General features: G+C 34.3%; 1 protein-coding gene across 3 annotated transcripts in view; it reads left to right on the forward strand.

The window, feature by feature from the left end:
• The window catches only part of LOC127844898 (uncharacterized), a 52,878-nt gene that overhangs the window by 10,088 nt on the left and 19,502 nt on the right, over positions 1 to 23,288 (forward strand). Inside the window, exons 2-6 of one of the 3 annotated variants that reach the window (XR_008032947.1) lie at positions 7,649 to 7,791; positions 8,654 to 9,231; positions 9,571 to 9,706; positions 11,402 to 11,574; positions 21,091 to 21,917. Coding sequence is in view for 2 of the 3 variants with exons in the window: in XM_052375447.1 (XP_052231407.1) it covers positions 7,649 to 7,791; positions 8,654 to 9,231; positions 9,571 to 9,706; positions 11,402 to 11,574; positions 21,091 to 21,356 (1,296 nt within the window). In the remaining variant the exon portion in view is untranslated. Of the gene's footprint in view, positions 1 to 7,648; positions 7,792 to 8,653; positions 9,232 to 9,570; positions 9,707 to 11,401; positions 11,575 to 21,090; positions 23,146 to 23,288 lie in introns of those variants that run through there. The other 2 variants (XM_052375447.1, XM_052375448.1) reach the window with 2 other exon arrangements.

Below are 23,288 nucleotides of genomic sequence, written 5' to 3' on the forward strand. Positions count from 1 at the left end.
AAAATCTTTGTTATGAATGTTCCACGAAAATTGCTCACATGCACAGTGTACATCGTCTAAACACTAGATATTTCACATTCAATTATGTCACAGAGATAACCATGGTAATAATATAAACATAAGCAACATTGTAAACGGTTACGAAAATACTAGGTAAAATACTTATTATATATGGAGGATAACTATTTGAAAATAAGTAACAACATTATAAATATTATAACAAGTGTTCAAATTCTCACTTTCGTTCAGCACCAGCCCATTGCATTTTGGGGTTTGAAAAACAACATGTTTGCCAAACAATAGTTCTATTTCGCGGTTGTCAAAACGAATCCTCGTGTTTTTATACAGCTTTTCAATTCACATTTCATTCCATTTTTTTCATAAACACATATCAATCTGTCATTGACATTCGGGTAATTATTAACGATACAGACCAGGAATTTACGATAAGAGTGAACTGCCATCGTCATGTAAGCAAACTTTTAAAAGTACCGCTTTAGAATTGTATTCCAACTTTTGTTACGTTTTACGACAAGTTGACAGTCGTAAAAATCACTCGGGCACATGTCAAGTTTTATGACTAAAATCACAGACCTTTTTTAAATGCAATTTAGCCGACTTTTGAAACTGTAAGGGGACATTTGAAACGATTGATTCAGTTTATTATTATTTTGTTTGTCGCGCAAGTTTTCTGTAAACTTCGGTACAATTCACTTCATTTGCGAAGGAGTTAGCAAGAAACTATTCTGTCACATGTATTTGATTTTGTTTTTAGCTTAAAACTGATAAAAATAAATTATCAATGAAAGGGCAGATTTGTTAAGAATGGTTCAGAATGCATGATTATTATGCAATCAAACGATTTTATGAAGGCGCATTTGCTTATAGGTAACACATTTTGTATTATATGGTATCATGAGATACTGAGCGAAATTTAGTGTTTTTACAGTATTGGAAATGATGAAAAATATCCAAGCATACGGATCTAACAATGGGCTTTTTTTTCTGAGTTTTCTTCCGCTGGTTTTGATAGACCTCATTTCGTCGTTCATTGTTATAAAACCAAGGAAATTGCAGGGAACGAATTTACTGTTCTAAATTAATCGACGACCTTCATTTTCCATCGAATGATGTCCATAAAATGGACATGGACTATAATATGCAGGAACAGTAATGCTGATATTTTATAACAACCACGAACACACCCGTAACGTTTAGCGTTTGCGCCTGTATTGACATTGGTAGCTTTGACATGGTCAGAGTATCGTTGGCATTGTCATTTGACCATCGTTCCTTCGGTGAAACCTAGCATAAAATTGATGTCGGAGCGCCTTCAGATATATTATTTTTCATGGTATTTTAATTGCTTAGCAACGAAAGTTGAAGTAAGATAAGACGCTTTCAAACGGCTCATGAAATTTCTGTAAATGACCCTTTGACTAATTGATACTATTTAATTGTACAACCACTTATAATATAAAATAAATGTTAACTGATAGTTTAAGTTGATGATTTGAATATATGGAATAAGAAAATTAGAACCACAGTAGAACGGTAATTTGGTGATTTCCATCTCATTGCTATATTTCGTGTTACGATTCGAAATGCTTCGCGCACGAAAGCACAAAGACCACGTTGATTAATATTTCAAATCTCCGTAGAGCTAACACAAGATGAAAATTAAGTTGAAACTACATCTAAATGAATTAAAGTAAAGTAACCGAAAATCGTACATTAAGTAACACTTATCCCCGCAGATATATTTAGTTCGACCATCTGTGCCCATTCATTCACTCGTACGTTAATATGTGCAATAAAACCCAGGATCAGATTCTCGTTTTTATTGCCGTCCTATAATGGACAGGTGCGATGCGTAGTGTATGAATAGCAATCACAATATACTCAGTTTTCATTGTCCATCCGACCCTCTCTCCCTCTCACTATCGTATACAAAGTTGACAGATTCCGACAATGCTGAACGTACAGCGGATACAATGCATATCGAATATATTATAATGTATTAAGACATCGTTAAATGTATACACATGTAGATGATGGTATGATGGTGGCAACTGAAAACAAGAAGTCAAATTTATGTGACAGATTAAGTACACGAGATTTAGACAGTAACAATTTATCTGCAAAATCACATGTTTAATGAATTCGAATAAACAAGAAAAGAGAATCAACCTCATACCATACGGTTTAACTCCATATGAAGTTGAATTACGTCGAAAAATGTGCCATCGAAAGCTAAGACGAGTCTAGTAAAAAGTAAAATCTAAAAAATAATTATACAAAACTGCTTTATATCAGTTTATATTATCAAAAAGTATCAATATTGATCTAGCATCAATCTAGCATACTCTAGTTTAACGTAGTTTAGCATGTAATGAAATCACGCATGCATAATACGTCAAGTTAACTGTGAATATTATCGAACATCAATTGGACCGCAACAAATGTATGGCAAGTAGTAAGTGCATTATAATCGGTAAAATAATGACATAAATTTCATTGAAATTATGGGAATTTGATTGAAAACAAATCAACGACCACATATCAATCATATTGTTTTTCTTAAATTGTCAATCAACAACAATAAGTACCAATTACCGCAGTAAGATGAAATTTCAACACTCCACAATGAACTGGAACGATCATAGTGAAACAAGTTTTTTTACTGCAAATTACAAAATGTATTATAGGGAAAGTCCTGATGCTGTATTGCACTAATTGATATACAGACATGAGCGTTGAAATTGTTCGCAGCGCATGGCAAGAATATAAAATATCTGTATTAAAATGGCAGACGGGAAAACCGTGTTACTGATTTCAAAAGTTCAACAACAAATAATAGCTGTATTTAATGCAAAAAAACAACAACAACAACATCAACAAAAAGTTCGAAAGTTGATAAGTGCCCTTTTAAAAAAAGGCTTCGTTGACATTTTTTGTATAACTGAAGTAAATACAACGCACTCGTACTACGTGTCCATGTCAATTAGAATCAAATAAACCAGGATAAATGGAAAAATACTAAATACAAAGACCTCCTTGATTGTTTGTCACAGACAGTCAAGTCTCGTGATTGAGATGCCGGCATTGTAAAGGAGAGAGGATGTGTTCCCTGATAACATGTGACAATATCAGTGATATCGGGAATGACATCTTAGGTGGCAGCCGGTGCTAACGCTTTTACAGACATAATGTTCAGGTTTTGTTTTGAATCTTTCGTTTTCATCCTTATTTGCTTATATGCTTTTTTTGAAAAGCTAAGTTATATTGTATTTAATCATTAGTTTTGAACTTATTTAACCGAAACTGTTGTGTGTGGCATTACTTTGTATTGGACTAAGCAAAGTGAACAACTGACAATGAATACACAATTGAACGAAATTGACATACAATTGAACGAAATTGACATTTAATGCTCATGCCAAGTACAATCCAGCGACGCATGAAAAATGAGAAAATAAGAATCAGAAAAACTGTTAAATACTTATTAAACGGATAATAATATAAACAAAATAACACAAAATACAGTTTAAAAAGAACAGTTCTCGCCCAATTGATTAATCACACCACAAAGAATCGTGTTCACGTGTCCCTAATTTGTAAATAAGTTAAACTAGAGTATGCTAGATTGATGCTAGATCAATATTGATACATTTTGATAATATAAACTGATATAAAGCAGTTTTGTATAATTAATTTTTAGATTTTACTTTTTACTAGACTCGTCTTAGCTTTCGATGGCACATTGTTTGCCGTAATTCAACATCCGATGGAATTAAACCGTATGGTATGAGGTGGATTGTCTTTTCTTGTTTATTCGAATTCATTAAACATGTGATTTTGCAGATAAATTGTTACTAGTATTTTAATACACTCCTTCATTTCAAGCAAGTTACGTTGTGCGCATTGTTCCGAAGCGTGATTTAACAAATCAAATAACCTTAAATGAGGCTTTTGCTAAAAAAAGTTTCGCATTTGTCATGCACCGAGGATGATGAAATTAATTCACAACAGTTTCAATTTGTTTTTTAGTGTATGAAAGATGGGAAGACAGATCAAACCTCGACCACGTTTGCTGCATAATCCGTTCCGACTAAAGAAAGTATTTCGTAACTTAAAACTGACAATCTATTGCATATGTTTAATAAACAGAAAGTGTTTTCCTGTATGACATTTGCATTTATTGTTTTGTTTCAAATAACTCGCTAAGTTTAATACATGTTAGAGTGACAATTTTCTTGATGAATCACCATGAATAAATTGAGGTATACATGTAAGCGAATAGAACGAAGATTGTAATGGAACCTTGTTATGTGTTAGTTTAACATAATTAAAAAGATTTAACTGAACGAACATTGTAGAGCAAACACCTTATTCGCATATGATCTGTTCTGATTAAAATATGAATATATTCATAAAACACGAAAACTTATAGCAATAATTTTCCGAAATCTTTTCTTGCATCAAAAAACTACTTTTTCATACTTTATGCTACCAGTAAACGAAAAGGTATTTCTTAATGCATCAGACTGGCTAGCCATTGTTTGTAATAATGTGTGTTATCGTGTTATGATGAGTAACCTTACTAAGATGTACAATAGAGTCTAGCGTTTTGGGCCGCTGCTCTTTGGACATCTCTGAGAATGATGACGTCATTTCTGTTCAATATCGCATTCATAAAGCATCTGCGTAGTTACTCTAATCTTTTTGAAATATTGTTCTGCATGAAGGCTGTACTCTAAATGTAAAAGTTCAATCTTAAAATATCACAAGTAAATTTACGATGTTTAAATTAAAGAAGAAACAGGATTGTCGACCCTCATGTTTTCTCTTCAGTTTTATCGTTTTGTTTCGGGTAATAAACTGTGTCTATTCGGAACACTTTGAGAAAATTAATGCAAGCGCATGCTTCTCGAATTGTTATGGTGATCTATGACCGCGATATAAAAGTGACAATTGTCACCACAAACGTAAGCACCATGTCAAGAAACCAGTGGTTTGTCATCATGTTTAAGATAATATTTCATCGCCAATTATTCGGTTACGTCATTTTATGGTAATTAATTGGTTCGATAATTAGATCGTACACTTATACATTTCAAGAAAAATAAAAAGTTCTTGTTTTTAAAAACATTTTGTTCCTGATACTTATGTCTATCTTAAGCACACACACATTTTAAAATACAATTACATTTAAATAAAGATGGAATGTGATTTATAAAACAAGATAATTAATTGCTTGAATGCATCATTTGATTGACATCAAATGCATGAAGATAAATGCACCATAAAACGATTATGATAAATGAAATACTATGATCATACAAAATTGCTATAATTTATTGTTTTTAATTCAAACTACTGTTGTTTGTAAAATGCAAACTAACTTGATTTTAATTAGACAATATTCAAAGTGCACCAAACAAAACATACTTTTCTCATTTAGACAAAAAATATATTAAAATGATTATAAAGACGATTCTGTAATAGTTTAGTTGTAAGCCATGTTGAACACAGTGGACCATGTGATACGCGATAAAGAGCAATACATATGATACTGAACTGCATCACTCCTAATTAAATGAAACGGGATTTCATAGAGATGCAGCAAATAAAAGTTCCTCGTAAAATAACATCTCCTTTGTACACTCCCGCACTGGAAATCCATTACATATATGAAACAGACATGGCTACTTTGCGAAGAGGCAAAACTGCGATATTAAACGTTAATAACTAAACCCGCTTGTCTATCCGGATTATCGAATCTATGCGAGACAAAGCCGTTTCTGTTTTCGCAGGCGGTATCAAACGCTCTTCGTATGTCTACAGGCATTATCCTGATCTCAATTGCAAATGTGTGGCTGCAACAACAAACATAGCGTCAGTGTAAGATGTAGTAAGAAACAGGTGCGCGGCTGAACTTTTCAATTATTTTTATAGAAAATATTATCTTTAACAAGTTAGGTACTTGTTAACCTAGTGAGGGTGGTATTGTTATTATTACTCAAAAGTGACGATGGATCAATTGAGAACCACGAGCCCAGATGTTTCGCGTATTTCAAAAACAATCGAAATGTAAATTTAAACATTATTAGCGCAATAGAGTATCGTATTATATAACTTTGATTACGTTTGAGAGAGGGGTATAAACGGTAATGTGTTTCTTGCGCTTAAATTGACCGTCGGTTGTACCTCAATCAAGTGTACGTTTAATGGGTCTGGATTACGAAACGTTTCTGCAGCTACCTGGTCCCGTGTAGAAAGTGTCCTAATTGGATTTTGACAGATTAGGTTTGAAGTGCTGGTATACAAAATGTTTAATGGGACGAAGAATCAATTTCAAATCGATGTGTGACGTTAAATTTGTTAAAACGTACAAACCTACATATATAAGTTTCACTCTTTCGACTATTTGCATATAGGCACACTTCAACTGAACTTAATCGTTCAATAATTTGTCATAATGTTTTGGAATTAAATGATGAGTTGTATGTTGCTTATTTACTTTAATTATGATTTTCGTATATCAAAATTGATTGAATTTTTGTATTTTCCATATACAGTAAAAGAGCAACTGAAAATTAATCAGTACAAACATATGACTTACTTAAAGTCTGTATGTCTGTGGTATTATTTGGTTTCAAAAATGGCCGAAATATGATAAGAAATAAGCTAATGTTAACAGCCAAATAATATGAATGGTTTTCATTGTCATTTTTATGCCCCCGGATCGAAAGATCGGGGGTATATTGATTTTTGCCTGTCTGTCATTGTATGTTTGTGTGTGTGTGTCCCAAAGCTTTAATCAAAACTTTAACCTTCTTCATAACTTTTGCAATATTGAACGTAGCAACTTGATATTTGGCATACATGTGTATCTCATGGAGCTGCACATTTTGAGTAGTGAAAGGTCAAGGTCATCCTTCAAGGTCAAAGGTAAAAAAAACACAAAAAACTTTAACCAAAACTTTAACCTTCTTCATAACTTTTGCAATATTGAACGTAGCAACTTGATATTCGGCATGCATGTGTATCTCATGGAGCTGCACATTTTGAATGGTGAAAGGTCAAGGTCATCCTTCAAGGTCAAAGGTCAACAAAATAATTCAAAGTGGCGCATTAGGGGGCATTGTTTTTCTGACAAACTAATCTCTTGTTTCATTTTATTAAACACAATTTTATGAAATTTATTTAATATTTTAATTCATTTCAAAATACAAGGGCTCTGCGTGTATCTGTTCGGTAAATGTTGATCGATTAAGCTGTTTAGCCTTACAAGACATGCTTTTTTATATTCAAGGCTGCGTGTATATTGCACTGATAAGCTCTTTTTTGTCGCTTTTCGGCAAATTATTCCCCCCCCCTTTACCAAGGCGGTAAAGAGCTAATCTCTACATACAGAAACGACATTAGTCTTTATCCACGAATAAGCCGCGTCCTGGGAAGACTGGGCTCAATGCAATTGTCGTTGAAAGTCTGCCCATATTAGGCTGTGTAGTCCGCAAAGGCTTATCAAGGACGACACTTTCCGCTTGTATGGTACTTTTTTGTTTAAAGGAAGTCTCTTCTTGCATTATGCCCCGTTTTTCAAGAACGCTGATCTTATAGTCATGATATTTGCAAATTGCAGATGCGGATCTCCGTGATGAACACGCTGACCAAGTCAAGCCTGCAGATAGACGAAGGATGGTACAAGGCGAGTGACGGGTCAAAGGTTTTAGAACTGGATGGACCGATATTCCTGACCAAGATAGACGAAATCTTGGATAACCCGTAAGTAGGAACTCTTCAAGATTGGTGTAAGCATGAGTAAATAAAAGAACGCATATAAAAGTGAGAAAATTGAAGTTATTTATAATCTTATTATTCTTAATTGGAATAGGTTTGAATACCGTAACAGTTAAATTTCTGTAGCTAAATGGAAAGATATTTTGACTAAGATATCAGAAATCCTGGATAACAGTTTAAACAGTGATATGATGATAAAGTGTGGACCTGAGTGGGCCTTGATTACAATTGCGTTAAAATCAGTGCTTAAAGAGGTATACATATAGTATTTGAAAAAATTCCAAGATTTTCAGTTGGATCGATCTTTATTCGTTTTTAAGTCGAACATAATCAGAAATAATCTGTAAACACGAATATTTCATGAACGGACATGCATATAAAAATAACTCTTATTTCGATGCCGGATTAATAATGTTTTTTTTCGTGAAACTATTGTTAAGACATTTCCCGGTAAAAAAAAAAGCCCGCTCTTTATTTTCACAAATTCAAGTCTTGTTTGTGATTATAATGGGTATATGTATTATTTGGCATAATTAAGCTCATTCATAGCCATACTTGCACAGCAATGAAAACGGATGCAATAAAATCCAAATGTTGCCATTAACAATTATCTTGCAGACGCAGATTTTTTTAATGCGTTATGCAAACGTGTTTATATGCTTCTATTTGTTAAACTTGCATACGATTAATTTAATGAATGAATTGGATTTCCAATAAAATGTGTTTCATTTATTTGATTTATGGACCGTTTTCATTGCTAAACATCCAGTAGCCTGGTAAAGTTTAATCTGTGGAAAACTAGAGATTTCATTGCTTTTAAATCTATCTTTTATAACTGGCTTTTCAGATTTTTGGGAACCGATCAGCATAAACAAGACGAAAATTTAAAAAGCGTCAACTTGTCAGAAAAGCCTTTGTTGCAGAAAGATAGTCAGACTAAATACAACAACAAAGATAAACAGAATGAAAAAATAACACGACGAAATCCGCCATATGCTTCCCGAAATAAAATCGAAACAACCGAGCAGGTTTACGGATATCCAGAAAGGGCTTTCCCAACCAAAACAGAATCCATGTACAGCAAAGCAATAGTAAAAGCAGGATTTGAATACAATAACGAAATTGAGCCATCTAAGTATAACCACGACAAAGGGAAGACAGCCAAACAGAGTAACCAAGATGAGATTAAACCGATGTGGAACCTGCAAACGTACGAAGGCATTGTTGACGCCCTCACTAGCGGTCATAAGGTCTATTTTACCGCAAAAACCAAACACTGTACACAGACAAAAGGGAAAAGCAGCGACAAAACTGTCATCGGAGACTATTTGAACATATTTGAGATTCATCGTGATTATTCGCACAAGCAACCAAACAAATACATCCAGTTTTCACTGCGTCGTACGGAGCATGATCCTCGAAAAGGTTTGTGAATTGTTTTGACGTATATCGTTCAACATGAAATTGTTCAACATCGATGTTTGGAAAATGACTGCTTTTGCAACCTGTCTTTAATTTATAAGCAAGACGGTGTGCATTAATTATCTGGTTAGGGATATAACTCAGACCTTGCTGTTAATGATTAAAACATAATTAGTTAAACGTTATTTTATTATTTTTATGTGAGTGTGGCAGTGAAGAATAATAATCGCTTGTTTTCATTTTTTTTATTCGGACTAGCTTTACACCACAAAATGCCATCACTTTCATAATTAAGAGTTCCTGTGATGAAGGTGGTCACTAACTATGGTAACCTAATTGCAGGATTCTTTGACGTTGTTAAGGACATCACCACACATCGGAATGGGACAGTCCTCATTCGGACGGCATATTTAGACGAGGACAAGAAAGTGTACAGATACTTCTCACAGGAGTGTCAGCTGTTTATATCCGATACAAAGTAAGGACAGATAAAACAAAAAGCTGAATAACAAACAATCCATGTCAATCTAATGCATATTATCTTAAAGAAACGTATTCATTTAGGTTAATTAGATATAGTCAAGAGACGTTCACTAAAACATCTTCATCCTAAGTTTGACTTTTATCAAAACACATTTTTTGAGACTAGTGTTGTTTAAAAAATTGTATAGTTAAAACCCAAGTGTTACAGTTAAGTAGTATTTTGAATCAGTTTGTTAACACTAGGCTTGGTCTCAATATAACATTCATCACACGCATAGACACGCATACAATATACTGGTAATATTTCTGGGTACATATAAAGATGACGTGCATTTATAAGGTTTTCGTGTTTGCATGTTTGACCCGGTCTTAAACCTGTCAACATTCTTAAAAGACCCAAGTAGTATGCATACGGGTCAATTAATTTAATGTTCATTGGTTTTCTAAATGCTTACATCAAGTTTGGAAGGTTAAACGTAGATTTGTAAAAGCTTAAGATACACAAGTGCAAAACAATTTTGCTAAATAGCTCAAACTACCATTTTGCAAACATCACTTTATCAACTGTAAACACTGATATTTAATGTAAACTGATACGATGACCAATTAAATATCCGGTCAGTGACCGGTATTCTCCTCCCTAAATAAACAGATGACAGCAAAGTTACTGGACACACTTGCATTTAAATGGCCTCACTTTCTTTGCATTATTTACATTGAATCTCATTTTAACTAACAACTTATATAAAGTTAAGAATGAACGTGATTCTACTGTGTGTACTGATATCTATTTTGTTTTCACTGCTAATTAAATCACTTTTTAGGTATACTTTGAACATTAAAAGTATCGCATAACTATTTTTAATTTTGGAGTGACATTCTCCGCTGCGGAAGAAATTTAGTGATAATAAAAATACTTATTTCCAATTAAGTATTACTATAGTTATTAGCTATAATAACTGTATTGTATTGTCTAAGATACTAACACAAAAACAGGATACAATATAAATATATGGTCAGATAAACCATGTCAGAAAGGTGAAGAAACGCATGTTCCTTATTCTCACACAAATGCATGATGTTGCAAATAAATATATCAGCCAACCACGTGCGTTAGATATGTCATCGCCGCCCGCGGCAGGACACCTGTTTGTGCGATGAAAACGAACTGAATGTTCAAAACGATCCTTAATTGAATTGCTTGAAACACCTTGAAATACATTAAGAAGCCGAGACGTCCTTGTTTGTATATTACATATCAGATGATTTACTGTAATTTCGCGGAAACTGTGACGGGTTTTTGTATCAATGTTTTATAAATTGCAAATAACCTATCCTAAGTGAATCGCACTCCATACTCCGGAGCTCGTCGGGCATTTATCTCGTAAGCAATCTATAGACAACATTTCTTGAATTGGAAAACACTTGTTAGAACATTTGTCCAAATCATGTCTTTTCCGGGTTCGAAACTGGGTTATGTGAGGATATGATAACCCAAACTAGGTCACTAGGTCAATTGCAAGACAAAAGTTAGTTTACACTCTCCATGTCACCAATTTGGACAGATAGTGATGGCACTGTTTGAAAAATGTTATAAATTGTGAACTATTTATTCGCATTAGCTAATCTCTAATAACATAAACTAATATAGTTGTTTTCTTTTAATTAGGCATTTAAATTGCGTTTACAGGAAAGGTGATGTGAAGTTTTTCATCGATCCCTATCGGGACGTCTCGGAGGTGAACCGGAATAAACCGTTACTGGCCTCCCTTCAAGCCGGCAACATGTTCCGCGTTTCAACAGAACTTGACAAGTGTAGAGGGGGCCAGGGGGATCAGGTTGTGATTGGAGGGGAAATCAGAGGTAGGGATGTTAACTGCGTTTTGAACGTGAACGTAAAAGAATAGATCGTTAAAAAACTAAATATAGAAATGGCATGCAATTTTATATTTAGTTTAAAAATAAAAAATACCTTTTATGCAGACAAAAATCACATTTCCTAGAAAACATCTCTAGTTTATTTTTAAGGTATCAACAAGAATTAGAATCGTCGTCCGCACAGGCTCTTAAGGGACGACACTTTTTGCCTAGACTAAATTTTCGTTTTGAAATTACTTCCTTTAAACGAAACACGTGGAAAGTCTCGTCCTTTATTATCCTCTATGTACTGCACAGACTTATCTGGTATCATATTAACGCACATGCAATAAGTCCTCATTTATAAAGTCATTAAAGTATAAACATATCAACCAGTAAACGTCGCTTTTAAACGATGTTTTATAGCAAATATTATGATTAACTGATGTAATTTTACAAAGATGTATCTTTTTAATATTGCTGTAGTATGGGTTTTTAATTTTACGTATAACCCATTTCGACACATTAGGCTGAATAAGACAATTAAATTTATCTCGATGTCAGATCTTTCACAAAACCTAAAAAGGTTTTATTGAACGGTTCAAATTTGCCGCCTAAAATATGCTTCACAAACATCAAAAACAATATATTGCTCTCTCACATCGTATACCCTCTAATTGCGCGATTGTTATGTCATAAATCCAGCATAAAATTGGGGTAAAAAACTTAATGACACCTATTTTGAAAGATGATAAACAACTTAATTTCAAGGGCAACAGCATGTGAACATCCTGTCTTGATTTTCTCCATAGTTGTAGTGACAAAATATTCGCATGGTTGAAAACCAAAACGAAAACCTCAATCAGTTTTGCTGGTATTCAATATGCTTTATATGAATGTAGTTTATATAAAACTACCCGAAATGTAGTTTTCACGATAAAGACACCACTTTAAAAACGATAAAAACTGTGTTAAAGCAAGCATTAATCTGATGCCCACACCCCACAATGCGATGTTTGCTAAGCTGATATTCGCACCTTGCACTCCACACTGGACATGACCAGACGATTAAAATGAGCCTCGCTATGTGCAAACTGGGTCTTATGGATGTGCGTTAAGTGTCGCCCCAGATTAGCCTGTGCAGTCCGCACAGGCTATTCAGGGACGACACTTTCCGTCTGAACTAGATTTTGTCTTTAAACGAAAAAAAAAACATAAATGCGGAAAGTGTCGTCCCTGATTATCCTGTGCGGACAGCACAAGCTAATCTGGGACGAAACTTTACGCACATGCACTAAACCCTCTTTTCACAGTGCACGGTCACTATATTTTGTTAGATAACTAAAAATTAAACATCTGAATTTGCTTTAAACTTTCAACGAAACAAAGATTTATGGGTGTCGGAACATATATCTTAAATTATACTTTTATTTCGAAAACGTTCAATATCACACAAGCTGAGACCTCTTTCAATTCTTATAACACCTTTGTTGTGCTTCTGGCTACCACATAACGGTTATATCACACCAACTTATTACTAAGGAAAATGTTGGTACTTTGGATCTTTATACTTTAAAGCTATGTGCCATTGTGTCGTCATTTGACTCAACCGATATGCAACATTCAAGAAAATTCTTTTAATTAAATAAAATTATGTTACTGTCTTTTACGCAGCTCAATTATTTCAACTCCCATCATTCAAACAAATTTCAGGACACGCGCGCGGTTGTGTTGAGAATTAACACGCGACAGTCATGTATTTCTCTGATAACATAGACAGTTTATGTGTGACCCGCCCACTCTTCAGAGCTGTCGCAATACCGACCGACAATTTACAAATCGCACGCCACCTTATCAAAACATTACAAATTATGACAAGCCAAAGCTGCCCGTGTCCAATAAATTAGGCTACTAAAGATATCTTTAAGTCTACCAGCATATTTTGTCACATCAACACCTCGTTTCGCCATCATCGCTGAACATTATACCCCTTATTACTGGTAATGGGGGCAATATAGGAGTCACTTTGTCGGTCTGTCTGTCTGTCGGTCTGTCCCGAAAATTTCATCCGATCTTCACCACACTTGGTCAGAAGTTGAATCTAGATGATGTCTTAGTCAAGTTTTAATATGGGTCATGCCGTGTCAAAAACTAGGTCACGGGGTTACTTAGTGCGTTTAAAACAGAAAGTTTGTCCGGACCATAACTATGTCATTTATCGTTAGATTTTGAAATGACTTGGTACATTTGTTCACCATCATGGGACAGTGTGTCGCGTGAAAGAAGTACGTCAATATCTCAAAGGTCAAGGTCACACTTTGAGTTCAAAGGTAAAATGCTTGTCCGGGCAATAACTTTGTTGTTTATCGTGAAATTTAAAAATCATGTGGCACATTTGTGCACCATCATTGGATGGTGTGTCGCGCGAAAGAATAACGTTGATATCTTCAAGGTCAAGTTCACACTTTGAGTTCAAAGGTCAAAATGGCCAAACATTAGCTTGTCCAGGCCATAACTATGTTGTTCATTGTGAGATTTTAAAATCATTTGGCACATTTGTTCATCATCATTGGACGGTGTGTCGTGCAAAAGAAGTACCTCAATATCTCAAAGGTCAAGGTCACACTTTGAGTACAAAAGTCAAAAATTGCCATAAATGAGCTTGTCTGTGCCATAACTATGTCATTCATTGTGAGATTTTAAAATCATTTCGCACATTTGTTCACCATTATTAGACGGTGTGTCACGCAAAAGAATTACGTCGATATCTCAAAGGTCAAGGTCACACTTTGAGTTTAAAGGTCAAAATTGGCCATAAATGAGCTTGTCCGGGCCATCACTATGTCGTTTATCGTGAAATTTAAAAATCATGTGGCACATTTGTTCACCATCATTGGACGGTGTGTCGCGCGAAAGAATTACGTTGAAATCCCCAAGGTCAAGGTCACACTTTGAGTTCAAAGGTCAAAAATGGCCAAACATTAGCTTGTCCGGGCCATAGCTATGTTGTTCATTGTGAGATTTTAGAATCATTTGGCACATTTGTTCACCATCATTTGACGGTGTGCCGTGCGAAAGAAGTACCTCAATATCTCAAAGGTCAAGGTCACACTTTGAGTACAAAGGTCAAAAATTGCCATAAATGAGCTTGTCCGGGCCATAACTATGTCATGCATTGTGATATTTTAAAATCATTTGGCACATTTGTTCACCATTATTAGACGGTGTGTTACGCGAAAGAATTACGTCGATATCTCCAAGGTTAAGGTCACACTTTGAGTTCAAAGGTCAAAATTGGCCATTAATGAGCTTGTCCGGGCCATCACTATGTCGTTTATCGTGAGATTTTAAAATCATTCGGCACATTTGTTCATCATCATTGGACGGTGTGTCGCGCGAAAGAATTATGTTGATATCTCTAAGGTCAAGGTCACTCTTTAAGTTCAAAGGTAAAAAATGTCCGGGACATAACTATATCGTTCATTGTGAGATTTTAAAATCATTTGGCACATTTTGTTCACTATCATAGGACGGTGTGTCGCGCGAAAGAATTACGTCGATATCTCCAAGGTCAAGGTCACATTTTTAGTTCAAAGGTAAAAAATGGCCATAACTAACCTTTGAGCTTGTTTATAATCTGTTCCATCATAAAAGATTTAATTTGCACCACGCCTGTGTCGTGATTGTACACTTGATTCAATTAGTTAATAGTAAAAAATTAATGCATAATTCCTCATCAAAAGTACTATATTGCCGACATATTTATTCATTGATGCGATTTGGTGAGCTAAGACTATGAGAACCATATCTGTCTTGCAAGACTTTGAGAACCATGTCTGTCTCTGCAAGACTTTGAGAACCATATCTGTCTTTGCAAGATTTTTAGAACCACATCCGTCTCTGCAAATACGTCAAGGTCATTCGCAGTGCCTTCTTTTCGATTTGTTTCTTTTTGTTTTCCTGCGTTTTATTAATTGTCCACGAATTGTTCAACTTTGACCAGTCGTTTAGATTGATTTGATTAAGCAACAATGCTTTTATTGCCCAATAAATTTAAACGTATGACTTGCCAAGCCTTACATTGTCTAACAATTGCCTACAGGGCAATGTGTATTCACAGTGTACATGTTGTGAACATGTTTTAATTATACATAATTGTGTTATGTTACAAATATACGAAAGTGTCTTTTAACAGAATACCAGTCTGTTGTATAGTTTGATATATAACGCCGTTTTCCAGTTATTCTTCTGGTGATTTTAATTCCAACATTATACTCCTTCGTAGAAATTATGCGAGATATATATCATTATAAGTGGGAGCATTGGTCTAATGGTAGGACGCAGGCTTAGGGATCGAGAGGTCCCGGGTTCGAATCCCGCCCTGACCACTGGAATTTCGGAATTGAGCAAGAAATTTATCCCACATCTGCTCCTCTCCACCCAGGTGTATAAATGCGTACCTGTGAGAGAAATAAGCCAATATGCCGTGGCTGCATACTGCGCCAAGATGTTAACGGACGACTTATGACCCATTGATCAGGGAAAAACTGTAAAGCGCCTTTGAACGCATATCTCGAGTATAAAAAATAATATCGGCATATATATATATATATATATATATATATATATATATATATATATATATATATATATATATATATATGTATAAACATGGCCTACAGAACATTGTTGAAGATTTCCGCCAGCTGTACGGCGAATCGTGTTTATTTTGGATGACAAGTTAAGACTTGCTACAAGCTATGTATATCTCATTAACCCTAATGATCGGGCAAATGTTCCATTAACCGATGGATAAACGATACTTCTTTTTTTTCCATCAGACATTTGAGCGATTTTGTTTGAAACTGACGTATACAGAACGCTGTTGGAAAGTATAATTTATTATGAAAACATAATGAAAGTTTGTCTGTCGTACTCATTTAACGCTTTTATATTTGAACGATATTCATGTAAACTCTTTTGAGTAAAAACAAATGTGTGCAAATATATTGACCCAAAGACGGACCAATCGTTTTGTTTTGTACTGTTCTGCAGGCCCTAAAGCAAGCTGAAAGCCTTACAGTTTTGCATAGAACGTTCCAATGTGGTGATTCAATTTTTAATAATTGTATGCTCATAATTATTGTTGTGCTAAGATAAAAGAAGATAAGAACAGATAAGTCCAATCCTAATAGAATTTTTGGAGTTTCATTTTTAGCTATACTATTTTACGAATTTACATTGACATAGTAAAGTTTGCAGGTACTGTTATGCTTTTGGTTACAAAGGCTGGCTTGGTATAGAATCAGCACAGTAACAACTATTAATATAACATATATAATATACATGTTGTTGAGTAGTATATCCGTTTTATCTCATCTAGTACTTCAAAAATAAACTTTTGATATTTTTATTTCATTTTTAAACACTATCGCATGACTAGACTAGGAAAGACACTACGTGATTGGTTTTAGTGTAGAAAAATTTATATTATATGTAAGAATAACGTTCAACTATTATGGTAACTACAGGCGTTAGGGTGGTAAGTAATATAAACGACAGGCAAACTGATTTATTACTTACGTTCAGGTAGTCAACAACTTGTAAAACTTATGTACCGAAGTCGCGATTTTTATTTACATTTTGTTGGTTCGCAAATGTATTGTCTTTCAATATGTAGGCATTTGGGTGGACGATTTTAATTTACTTAAGATATGCCATGAAACGCGTCGGCCTGTATTAGAAGATAATTATCCTATCGCCTTCTTAGATTATAAAAGCTGTCAGTCACGGGCAAATTTAACGACTACAAAAATTCCATACAGGTCGCCATTCACTGCGCTGAACTTATTTCGCGCTGAAATTAAACGCGCCTACTCATTATTTTAGCTATTTTACTACCACTTTATCGTATAGAAGAAATCATTTATTCTGGATTGAACTCGAGGATTTGTGAAGAGCAAAAGCTGATGAGCCGCCCAATTAGGCGCGTTCAAATGGCCGAGTATTAAAGGGGTATATAGATGATGTTTTTTTTAAGCATATACAAAAATACATGTATATGCCTGTGTTAGTTACTCGAATAAATAAAAAACATTTTCTTAAGATAGAAAAACAATACTCGTACAGTAATATTGAGTTGACAAGTAGCACTAGACTTTTGTGTGCATTCGACAACTGACGATGCAGTTTTTTTTCAAACGTTTTTCTCTCTAGACCGTCGATACACCTCTTAACCCATCATATAAAACACCACGTAGGATTCGTAAATAATCTTTAGTTTGCAGCACGAAAGCCATTAGGCTTCAACAATTTGCTTTTAACATTTAGACAAGAACAGTAGGTCAACTCAAACGCGAAATGGGAAATGTCTAATTGATTATTTGAAGCAGAACTGAACTGATTTTGTTTATTGTTTATCGAAGCAATATCTGATACCAATACACGTGTCATTAAGTGTTTGTTTACAACGGGCTTCGCAATGAATGACCTTACGAACGTCTTCAAACGAATGTAGTCGACTGTTTCAATTGTCAAAGATTTTATCTTGTCAGGAATAGATCACGATAAACAAACACACCCAAAACCAAACGTTATTGATATGCTGTATTTGAAATACATGCTTTGTCCCAGGTGTTTAGAAACAAAATAAGTGACATTCGTTTTTAAACAATGAACATAAAAAGCCGAAATCGATTTCAGTGATTTTGAATTCATTTTGTCGCGCGATAATAACAATTCACCGACAATTTGACTCAACCGCTAAACGGCAGAAGTTTGAATCCTAGCTACACACTACCAACTACCTTTTTTAACTGTATGTGTACTGAAAACATGCGCGGTCTTCTACGATTTTCTCGTTGAACATTGGTCTTCTCTAACATGTGCAAGACAACGAGGAATGAAATAACCTTTATATTCAAATGGAATAACACGGATAAGCAGAAAATGTGCGTATCGTTGCTGAACCTAAAACGATAACCGATCGCATACCGACTTTTCAACTTTTAAATAAATTCATTGATTGTACCAAAACTATCATTAATTAGCTGCATTTGTACGGCAATATAAAAGATCAGACTCCGCACAGTTGACTAAATGTGTGGTTTAACAAAACCTAAATCGAAAGCACTCGTAAAATCACTGAGCATATCTAAATCCTGACGTTTACCCATTCAACCAAACTACGTTTAAATTAAGCTTTTTAAATACATATCGCTAAGTAAGCTGTACATATATTTGAGTCGCGTTCTGAGAAAACTGGGCATAATGCATGAGCGTAAAGTGTCGCACCAGATTTGCCTGTGCAGTCCGCACAGGCTAATCAGGGACGACACTTTTCGCCTTAATTGGAAATTTGCTAAGAAAAGACTTCATTTAAACGTCAAATGTCATAAAAGCGGAAAGTGTCGTCCCTGATAAGCCTTAGCGGACTGCACAGGCAAATCTGGGACGACACTTTACGCACATGCATTCATATTTATTTAAGCGCTTGTATTTTCGAGCTTTAGTTTAAGACGTTATTTGCGCCAATTCACAGTAAGTTTTTGATTGAGAGGTTCTCATATCGTTTTGAGAATTATTCAAACAAGGGTCGCAGTTTGAATATGGCACGTTTAATCACGAAGAAAGATGGCTTTTTTTTCTAGTGTTTTGAATGTAAACTCGGAGATCAAGAATCGGTAGAACGTACTATGATTTCTGATACTATGTTTGTTTATTTATAATTGTAGGATTAGAATGTTGTTGCAACCTGCCTTTTACGTGCAAAATGTTAGAGTTGCGCGTTTTTATGATTATCTTGATATCTTGAAACAGCTCTCCGTAGGAATCAGGCGTAAAATTTGTAAATGCAAGCACCCAATGATATTTATCAGTGGAGCTTTCAAGTCGCCATCAATGTGATCATTGCTGTTATGAAGCATAATAAATCAACAAACTTAAATGTAACCTTTTAATTGCAAAACCCTACCTTGTTAACGCCTTTCAATTCAATTTATAAATGAGGCAAACAAGAGAAAAAAAGGTTAAAATATATTAAATGGACGTATCTTATACTGAAATAAATGCGCTCGAAGTAAGAGACCAATACAGTTAATTTTAGTGAAGTAAATGGTTTAAGGCACTCAATGATACAGATGGAACACCTCTAAATGCCACGATGCCAATGTCTAGACATCTGGAGTTTATTCTTACACAAAACATCGAACATTTCCTTTCATGCTGCTCATACAAAATTATTTAAATTACTAGTATACTCTATAAAGGAGATTACGAAATTGTTGTGACTTTTACATTTGTCTAATCGAGACATGTTCCTAGTATGATAATTGAAGCTTTTACTGTTATATTTTAAGCAAATTATAATGCTTGCCTCTCTATTTTCTTTGCCAATAAAAGCTGACAGTTTATGTCACTGCAAGTGAGAGGGTTCAACTTTCTGAAGAGCCCCTTTCATCCATCGTTGAACAATTTCGAATTTTAAATGGTTTCAGGCTAAGGAAGTCGTTGGTCATTTTAATGGTTCACATTAATAAAGCTTCCCAATTACTTTACTAGTTAAATATGATGTAAACAATACTTAAAGCATAGCCTTTTAGTTTGTTAAAGCCAATTGACTTCCTCTGTCGACAAGCCAATATAGGTAGGTGGGTTAACCAAACATACGTTGAACGTATGATTTTTTATTCTCTCTAAATATTTCCTTAATTAAAAGTAAAAGTATGTTATTTTTTCTGTTCTTGGTATAATGTTTTGGGAAAAAATGTATTAAAAATTGTGAAGCTTTCATTAAAAATCGCATGTCATTTATAGTCAACAAATTAAATGCGTTATAATCTTGTCACGTAATACAATTAAACTGTCTTAAGAGAAATAACATTTATAAATTGATACTGTACTTTTTTATTAAGTACAATTTTGCACAACGAGCATGGCATCATAAAAGCACTAACTAAACGAGGGTTGACTGAATAAGTATTTGGAAAATAAACAACAGAAAGTTTGGTTTTTGGTTCTTCGATTATACAAGTCGGCATATTGACACTTTTCTGAACAACGCACGCGTACAGCCGATTCATTTTTTTTATATAAAACAATATATTTTCAGCAAATCGAAACGTATATATTGATTAAAACCTGTAAATCAATTAAGCATGAACCACTTCAGAAGTGTGAACGGTTTTTACCAAACGGTTTTATTTACTTATCTATGCCAATAAAATACAGGTAGTTACTTTTGTATTGTGTATACAGTTGTGCGCCGGTTGGTATGAGTGGTTTGTGACTGGTTTGGAAGTAAGCACAGCTAAATAATTATATAAGAATACTCTTCACCACGAACTAGACACAGTGCCAGATGTAAAGTTTTTTAGAATGACACGTTTTGGATGTTTTTCCCGACGATGACGTAGATCCGAATGAAAGCTCGTCACAAATAAAATAACAACGTGCATTTGAATATTTAACAACTGTTGTTTTAATGTATATACTTGTTTAACCATTCCGGTTTCTATTTTCCAGACTACGACATGGGGCGGAACGGGAAGACATTAAGTTTTAACTTCGTCACCACAAAACTACAGCCGACATCAGACGGTGAAGTCACGGTGGAGGATCATTATTACCTGTTCCAGTTTCCAAAGCGTGGCGAAGTAACCGTCATCAAAAACAAGCGTAACGTTACGCCTCTCAGCAACAACGTCTCTGTCGTTAGTGGTTATCAGAAGCTTAAATGCGAAATGGACGTTAATTCAAGTACCAAGGCGATTTCGTTGTTTAACACGTGATTTTCGTGTAGTAGAATAAGGAAAAATACTTCGATGCAAACGGGTGCGTATTTATGTTCTGTTGATGCAACGAATAGATTGACGTTCTTGTAGAACGAAACCTCGTGTTGATCAGTCAGTTGATTTATTGACATCAACAATACGTTCGCATTTCGTAATGTGACAGTGAAATAAATACTGTTGACCAAAGCACGTGCGTTTTTGAAACACACAGAGCCAGTAAAACAATTAACCTGTTCGGAAAGTCTCTCATTGGGCAGATATATATATACTCATGGTTTAATTGTGGACACATACCAACAATTGTGTTATAAGAATTGCAACTGAAATTAAAGAATGGAATTGGGATGTTTGATGCAGAACTATGAAGGGATGTTTGATGTGGTATCTCGCGAATGAATTGATGGCCTTACACTGTTTCAATTGGTACATTATTAACCAGAAAGACATATTCAAGCGTTTGGTGTGGGAATGACGAAATTTTCAATGTGCATATGACACGTGTTGTAACCCAGTTTCCAGTCTGTGTTATCACTGTAGCTGACTATGTGAAATCTAAGGGTTCAGACCACTTTAAAATAGTTTGTCCAAAACTGAATCTCGATATTTTTGTTTACTACGACATACTTAAGACTTTTTTGTTTTGTAAAAATGTTAAAATTGTATTTGTTAATGTATGTGTGTTATTTATAATAATATCATAGACTTTGATGTTACATGTATAATAATTGAATATGTTGTACATTTGCATTGCATAAAATTCACATATTTGTTAAACAATGCATACTTACGTTTTTATTTTTGTGTGCACGTTTTTTGCATTCCGGTTGCATAAACATTCTATTCAAATGGAAAGTATGAACATGTACATAATCCGTCCAGTAACAGAATATGTTCAATGTACCTTTTGATAACATAGATTTGAATACCTAGGTTGTAAACGTGCGTTTGTAAATTGATGGAAGAAAGGAATAAAATAATTAAAATAATGTCGCTACTTCTGTGAACTACTTAAGCAGTGTGATGTCAAATAGGAACGTCTTTAGGGGAACTTCTATATAAATGTGTTTGTTACTAGTAATTTATGTACTTAATACAATCCAGTATATTTCACTTATTATGAACCATACATTATGCAGACTAATATCCATAAATATCCCGATAACATACATACTCGAAGAGCGAAAAATGTATAACCTAAGTTGACCCTACATCTTGAACAGGTTACATATAAATCATGGTAAATTGGATTGTTATCTTATACAAATGTATGTTACAGGCATTACAATAACAAATGTTAATGTTGGTAATTTCACATAAATTTACCAAAAACGCATTGTAATTTCTAAAAAAGAGGTGATACAATTCTTTTTCATTTTTAATTACATCGGATTTAAATGTCCAATCCATATCTATTCCAAAAAACGAAACCTGTACAAAACGTTTCGGATGCACTTCCTAGCGACCAAAAAACAGAAAAAACGCGGTAACTTTCGATTATTATCTGAACTTATTTCGTAATACACATATGTGAAACGAACTGGTTTTCATTGTAACAAGAGTCATGAACTCATTGATTACGTCAGTCATTTCATCTTGCTTTTTGGAGTGGACTGGCCCTTTTTAAACCTGAATGAAAAAAAAGGTACATAACATGTGTTTGGCAACATAATGTAGTGTATATATTTGAAAGACTGATTTTAAATTAATTTGCATTCTCAAGCTGTTCAGCCTGTCTTGTTACAATATTTATATACTTTGAGATTGATAATAAAATATGATTCATTTAGCCTCTCTCATATTTTTGTTCTGACTTACGAGCTAAAGAAAGTTTAAAACTACGGATTAAAAGTTAAAACTCAATTCCATCGAAAGCATTAACATACTTGTTTACAGGTTTTCACATAAAAACACGTCATTAAATGTGTTTAA

This window comes from Dreissena polymorpha, chromosome 9 (genome assembly GCF_020536995.1).
Source record: "Dreissena polymorpha isolate Duluth1 chromosome 9, UMN_Dpol_1.0, whole genome shotgun sequence".
Taxonomy (NCBI): Eukaryota; Metazoa; Mollusca; class Bivalvia; order Myida; family Dreissenidae; genus Dreissena; species Dreissena polymorpha.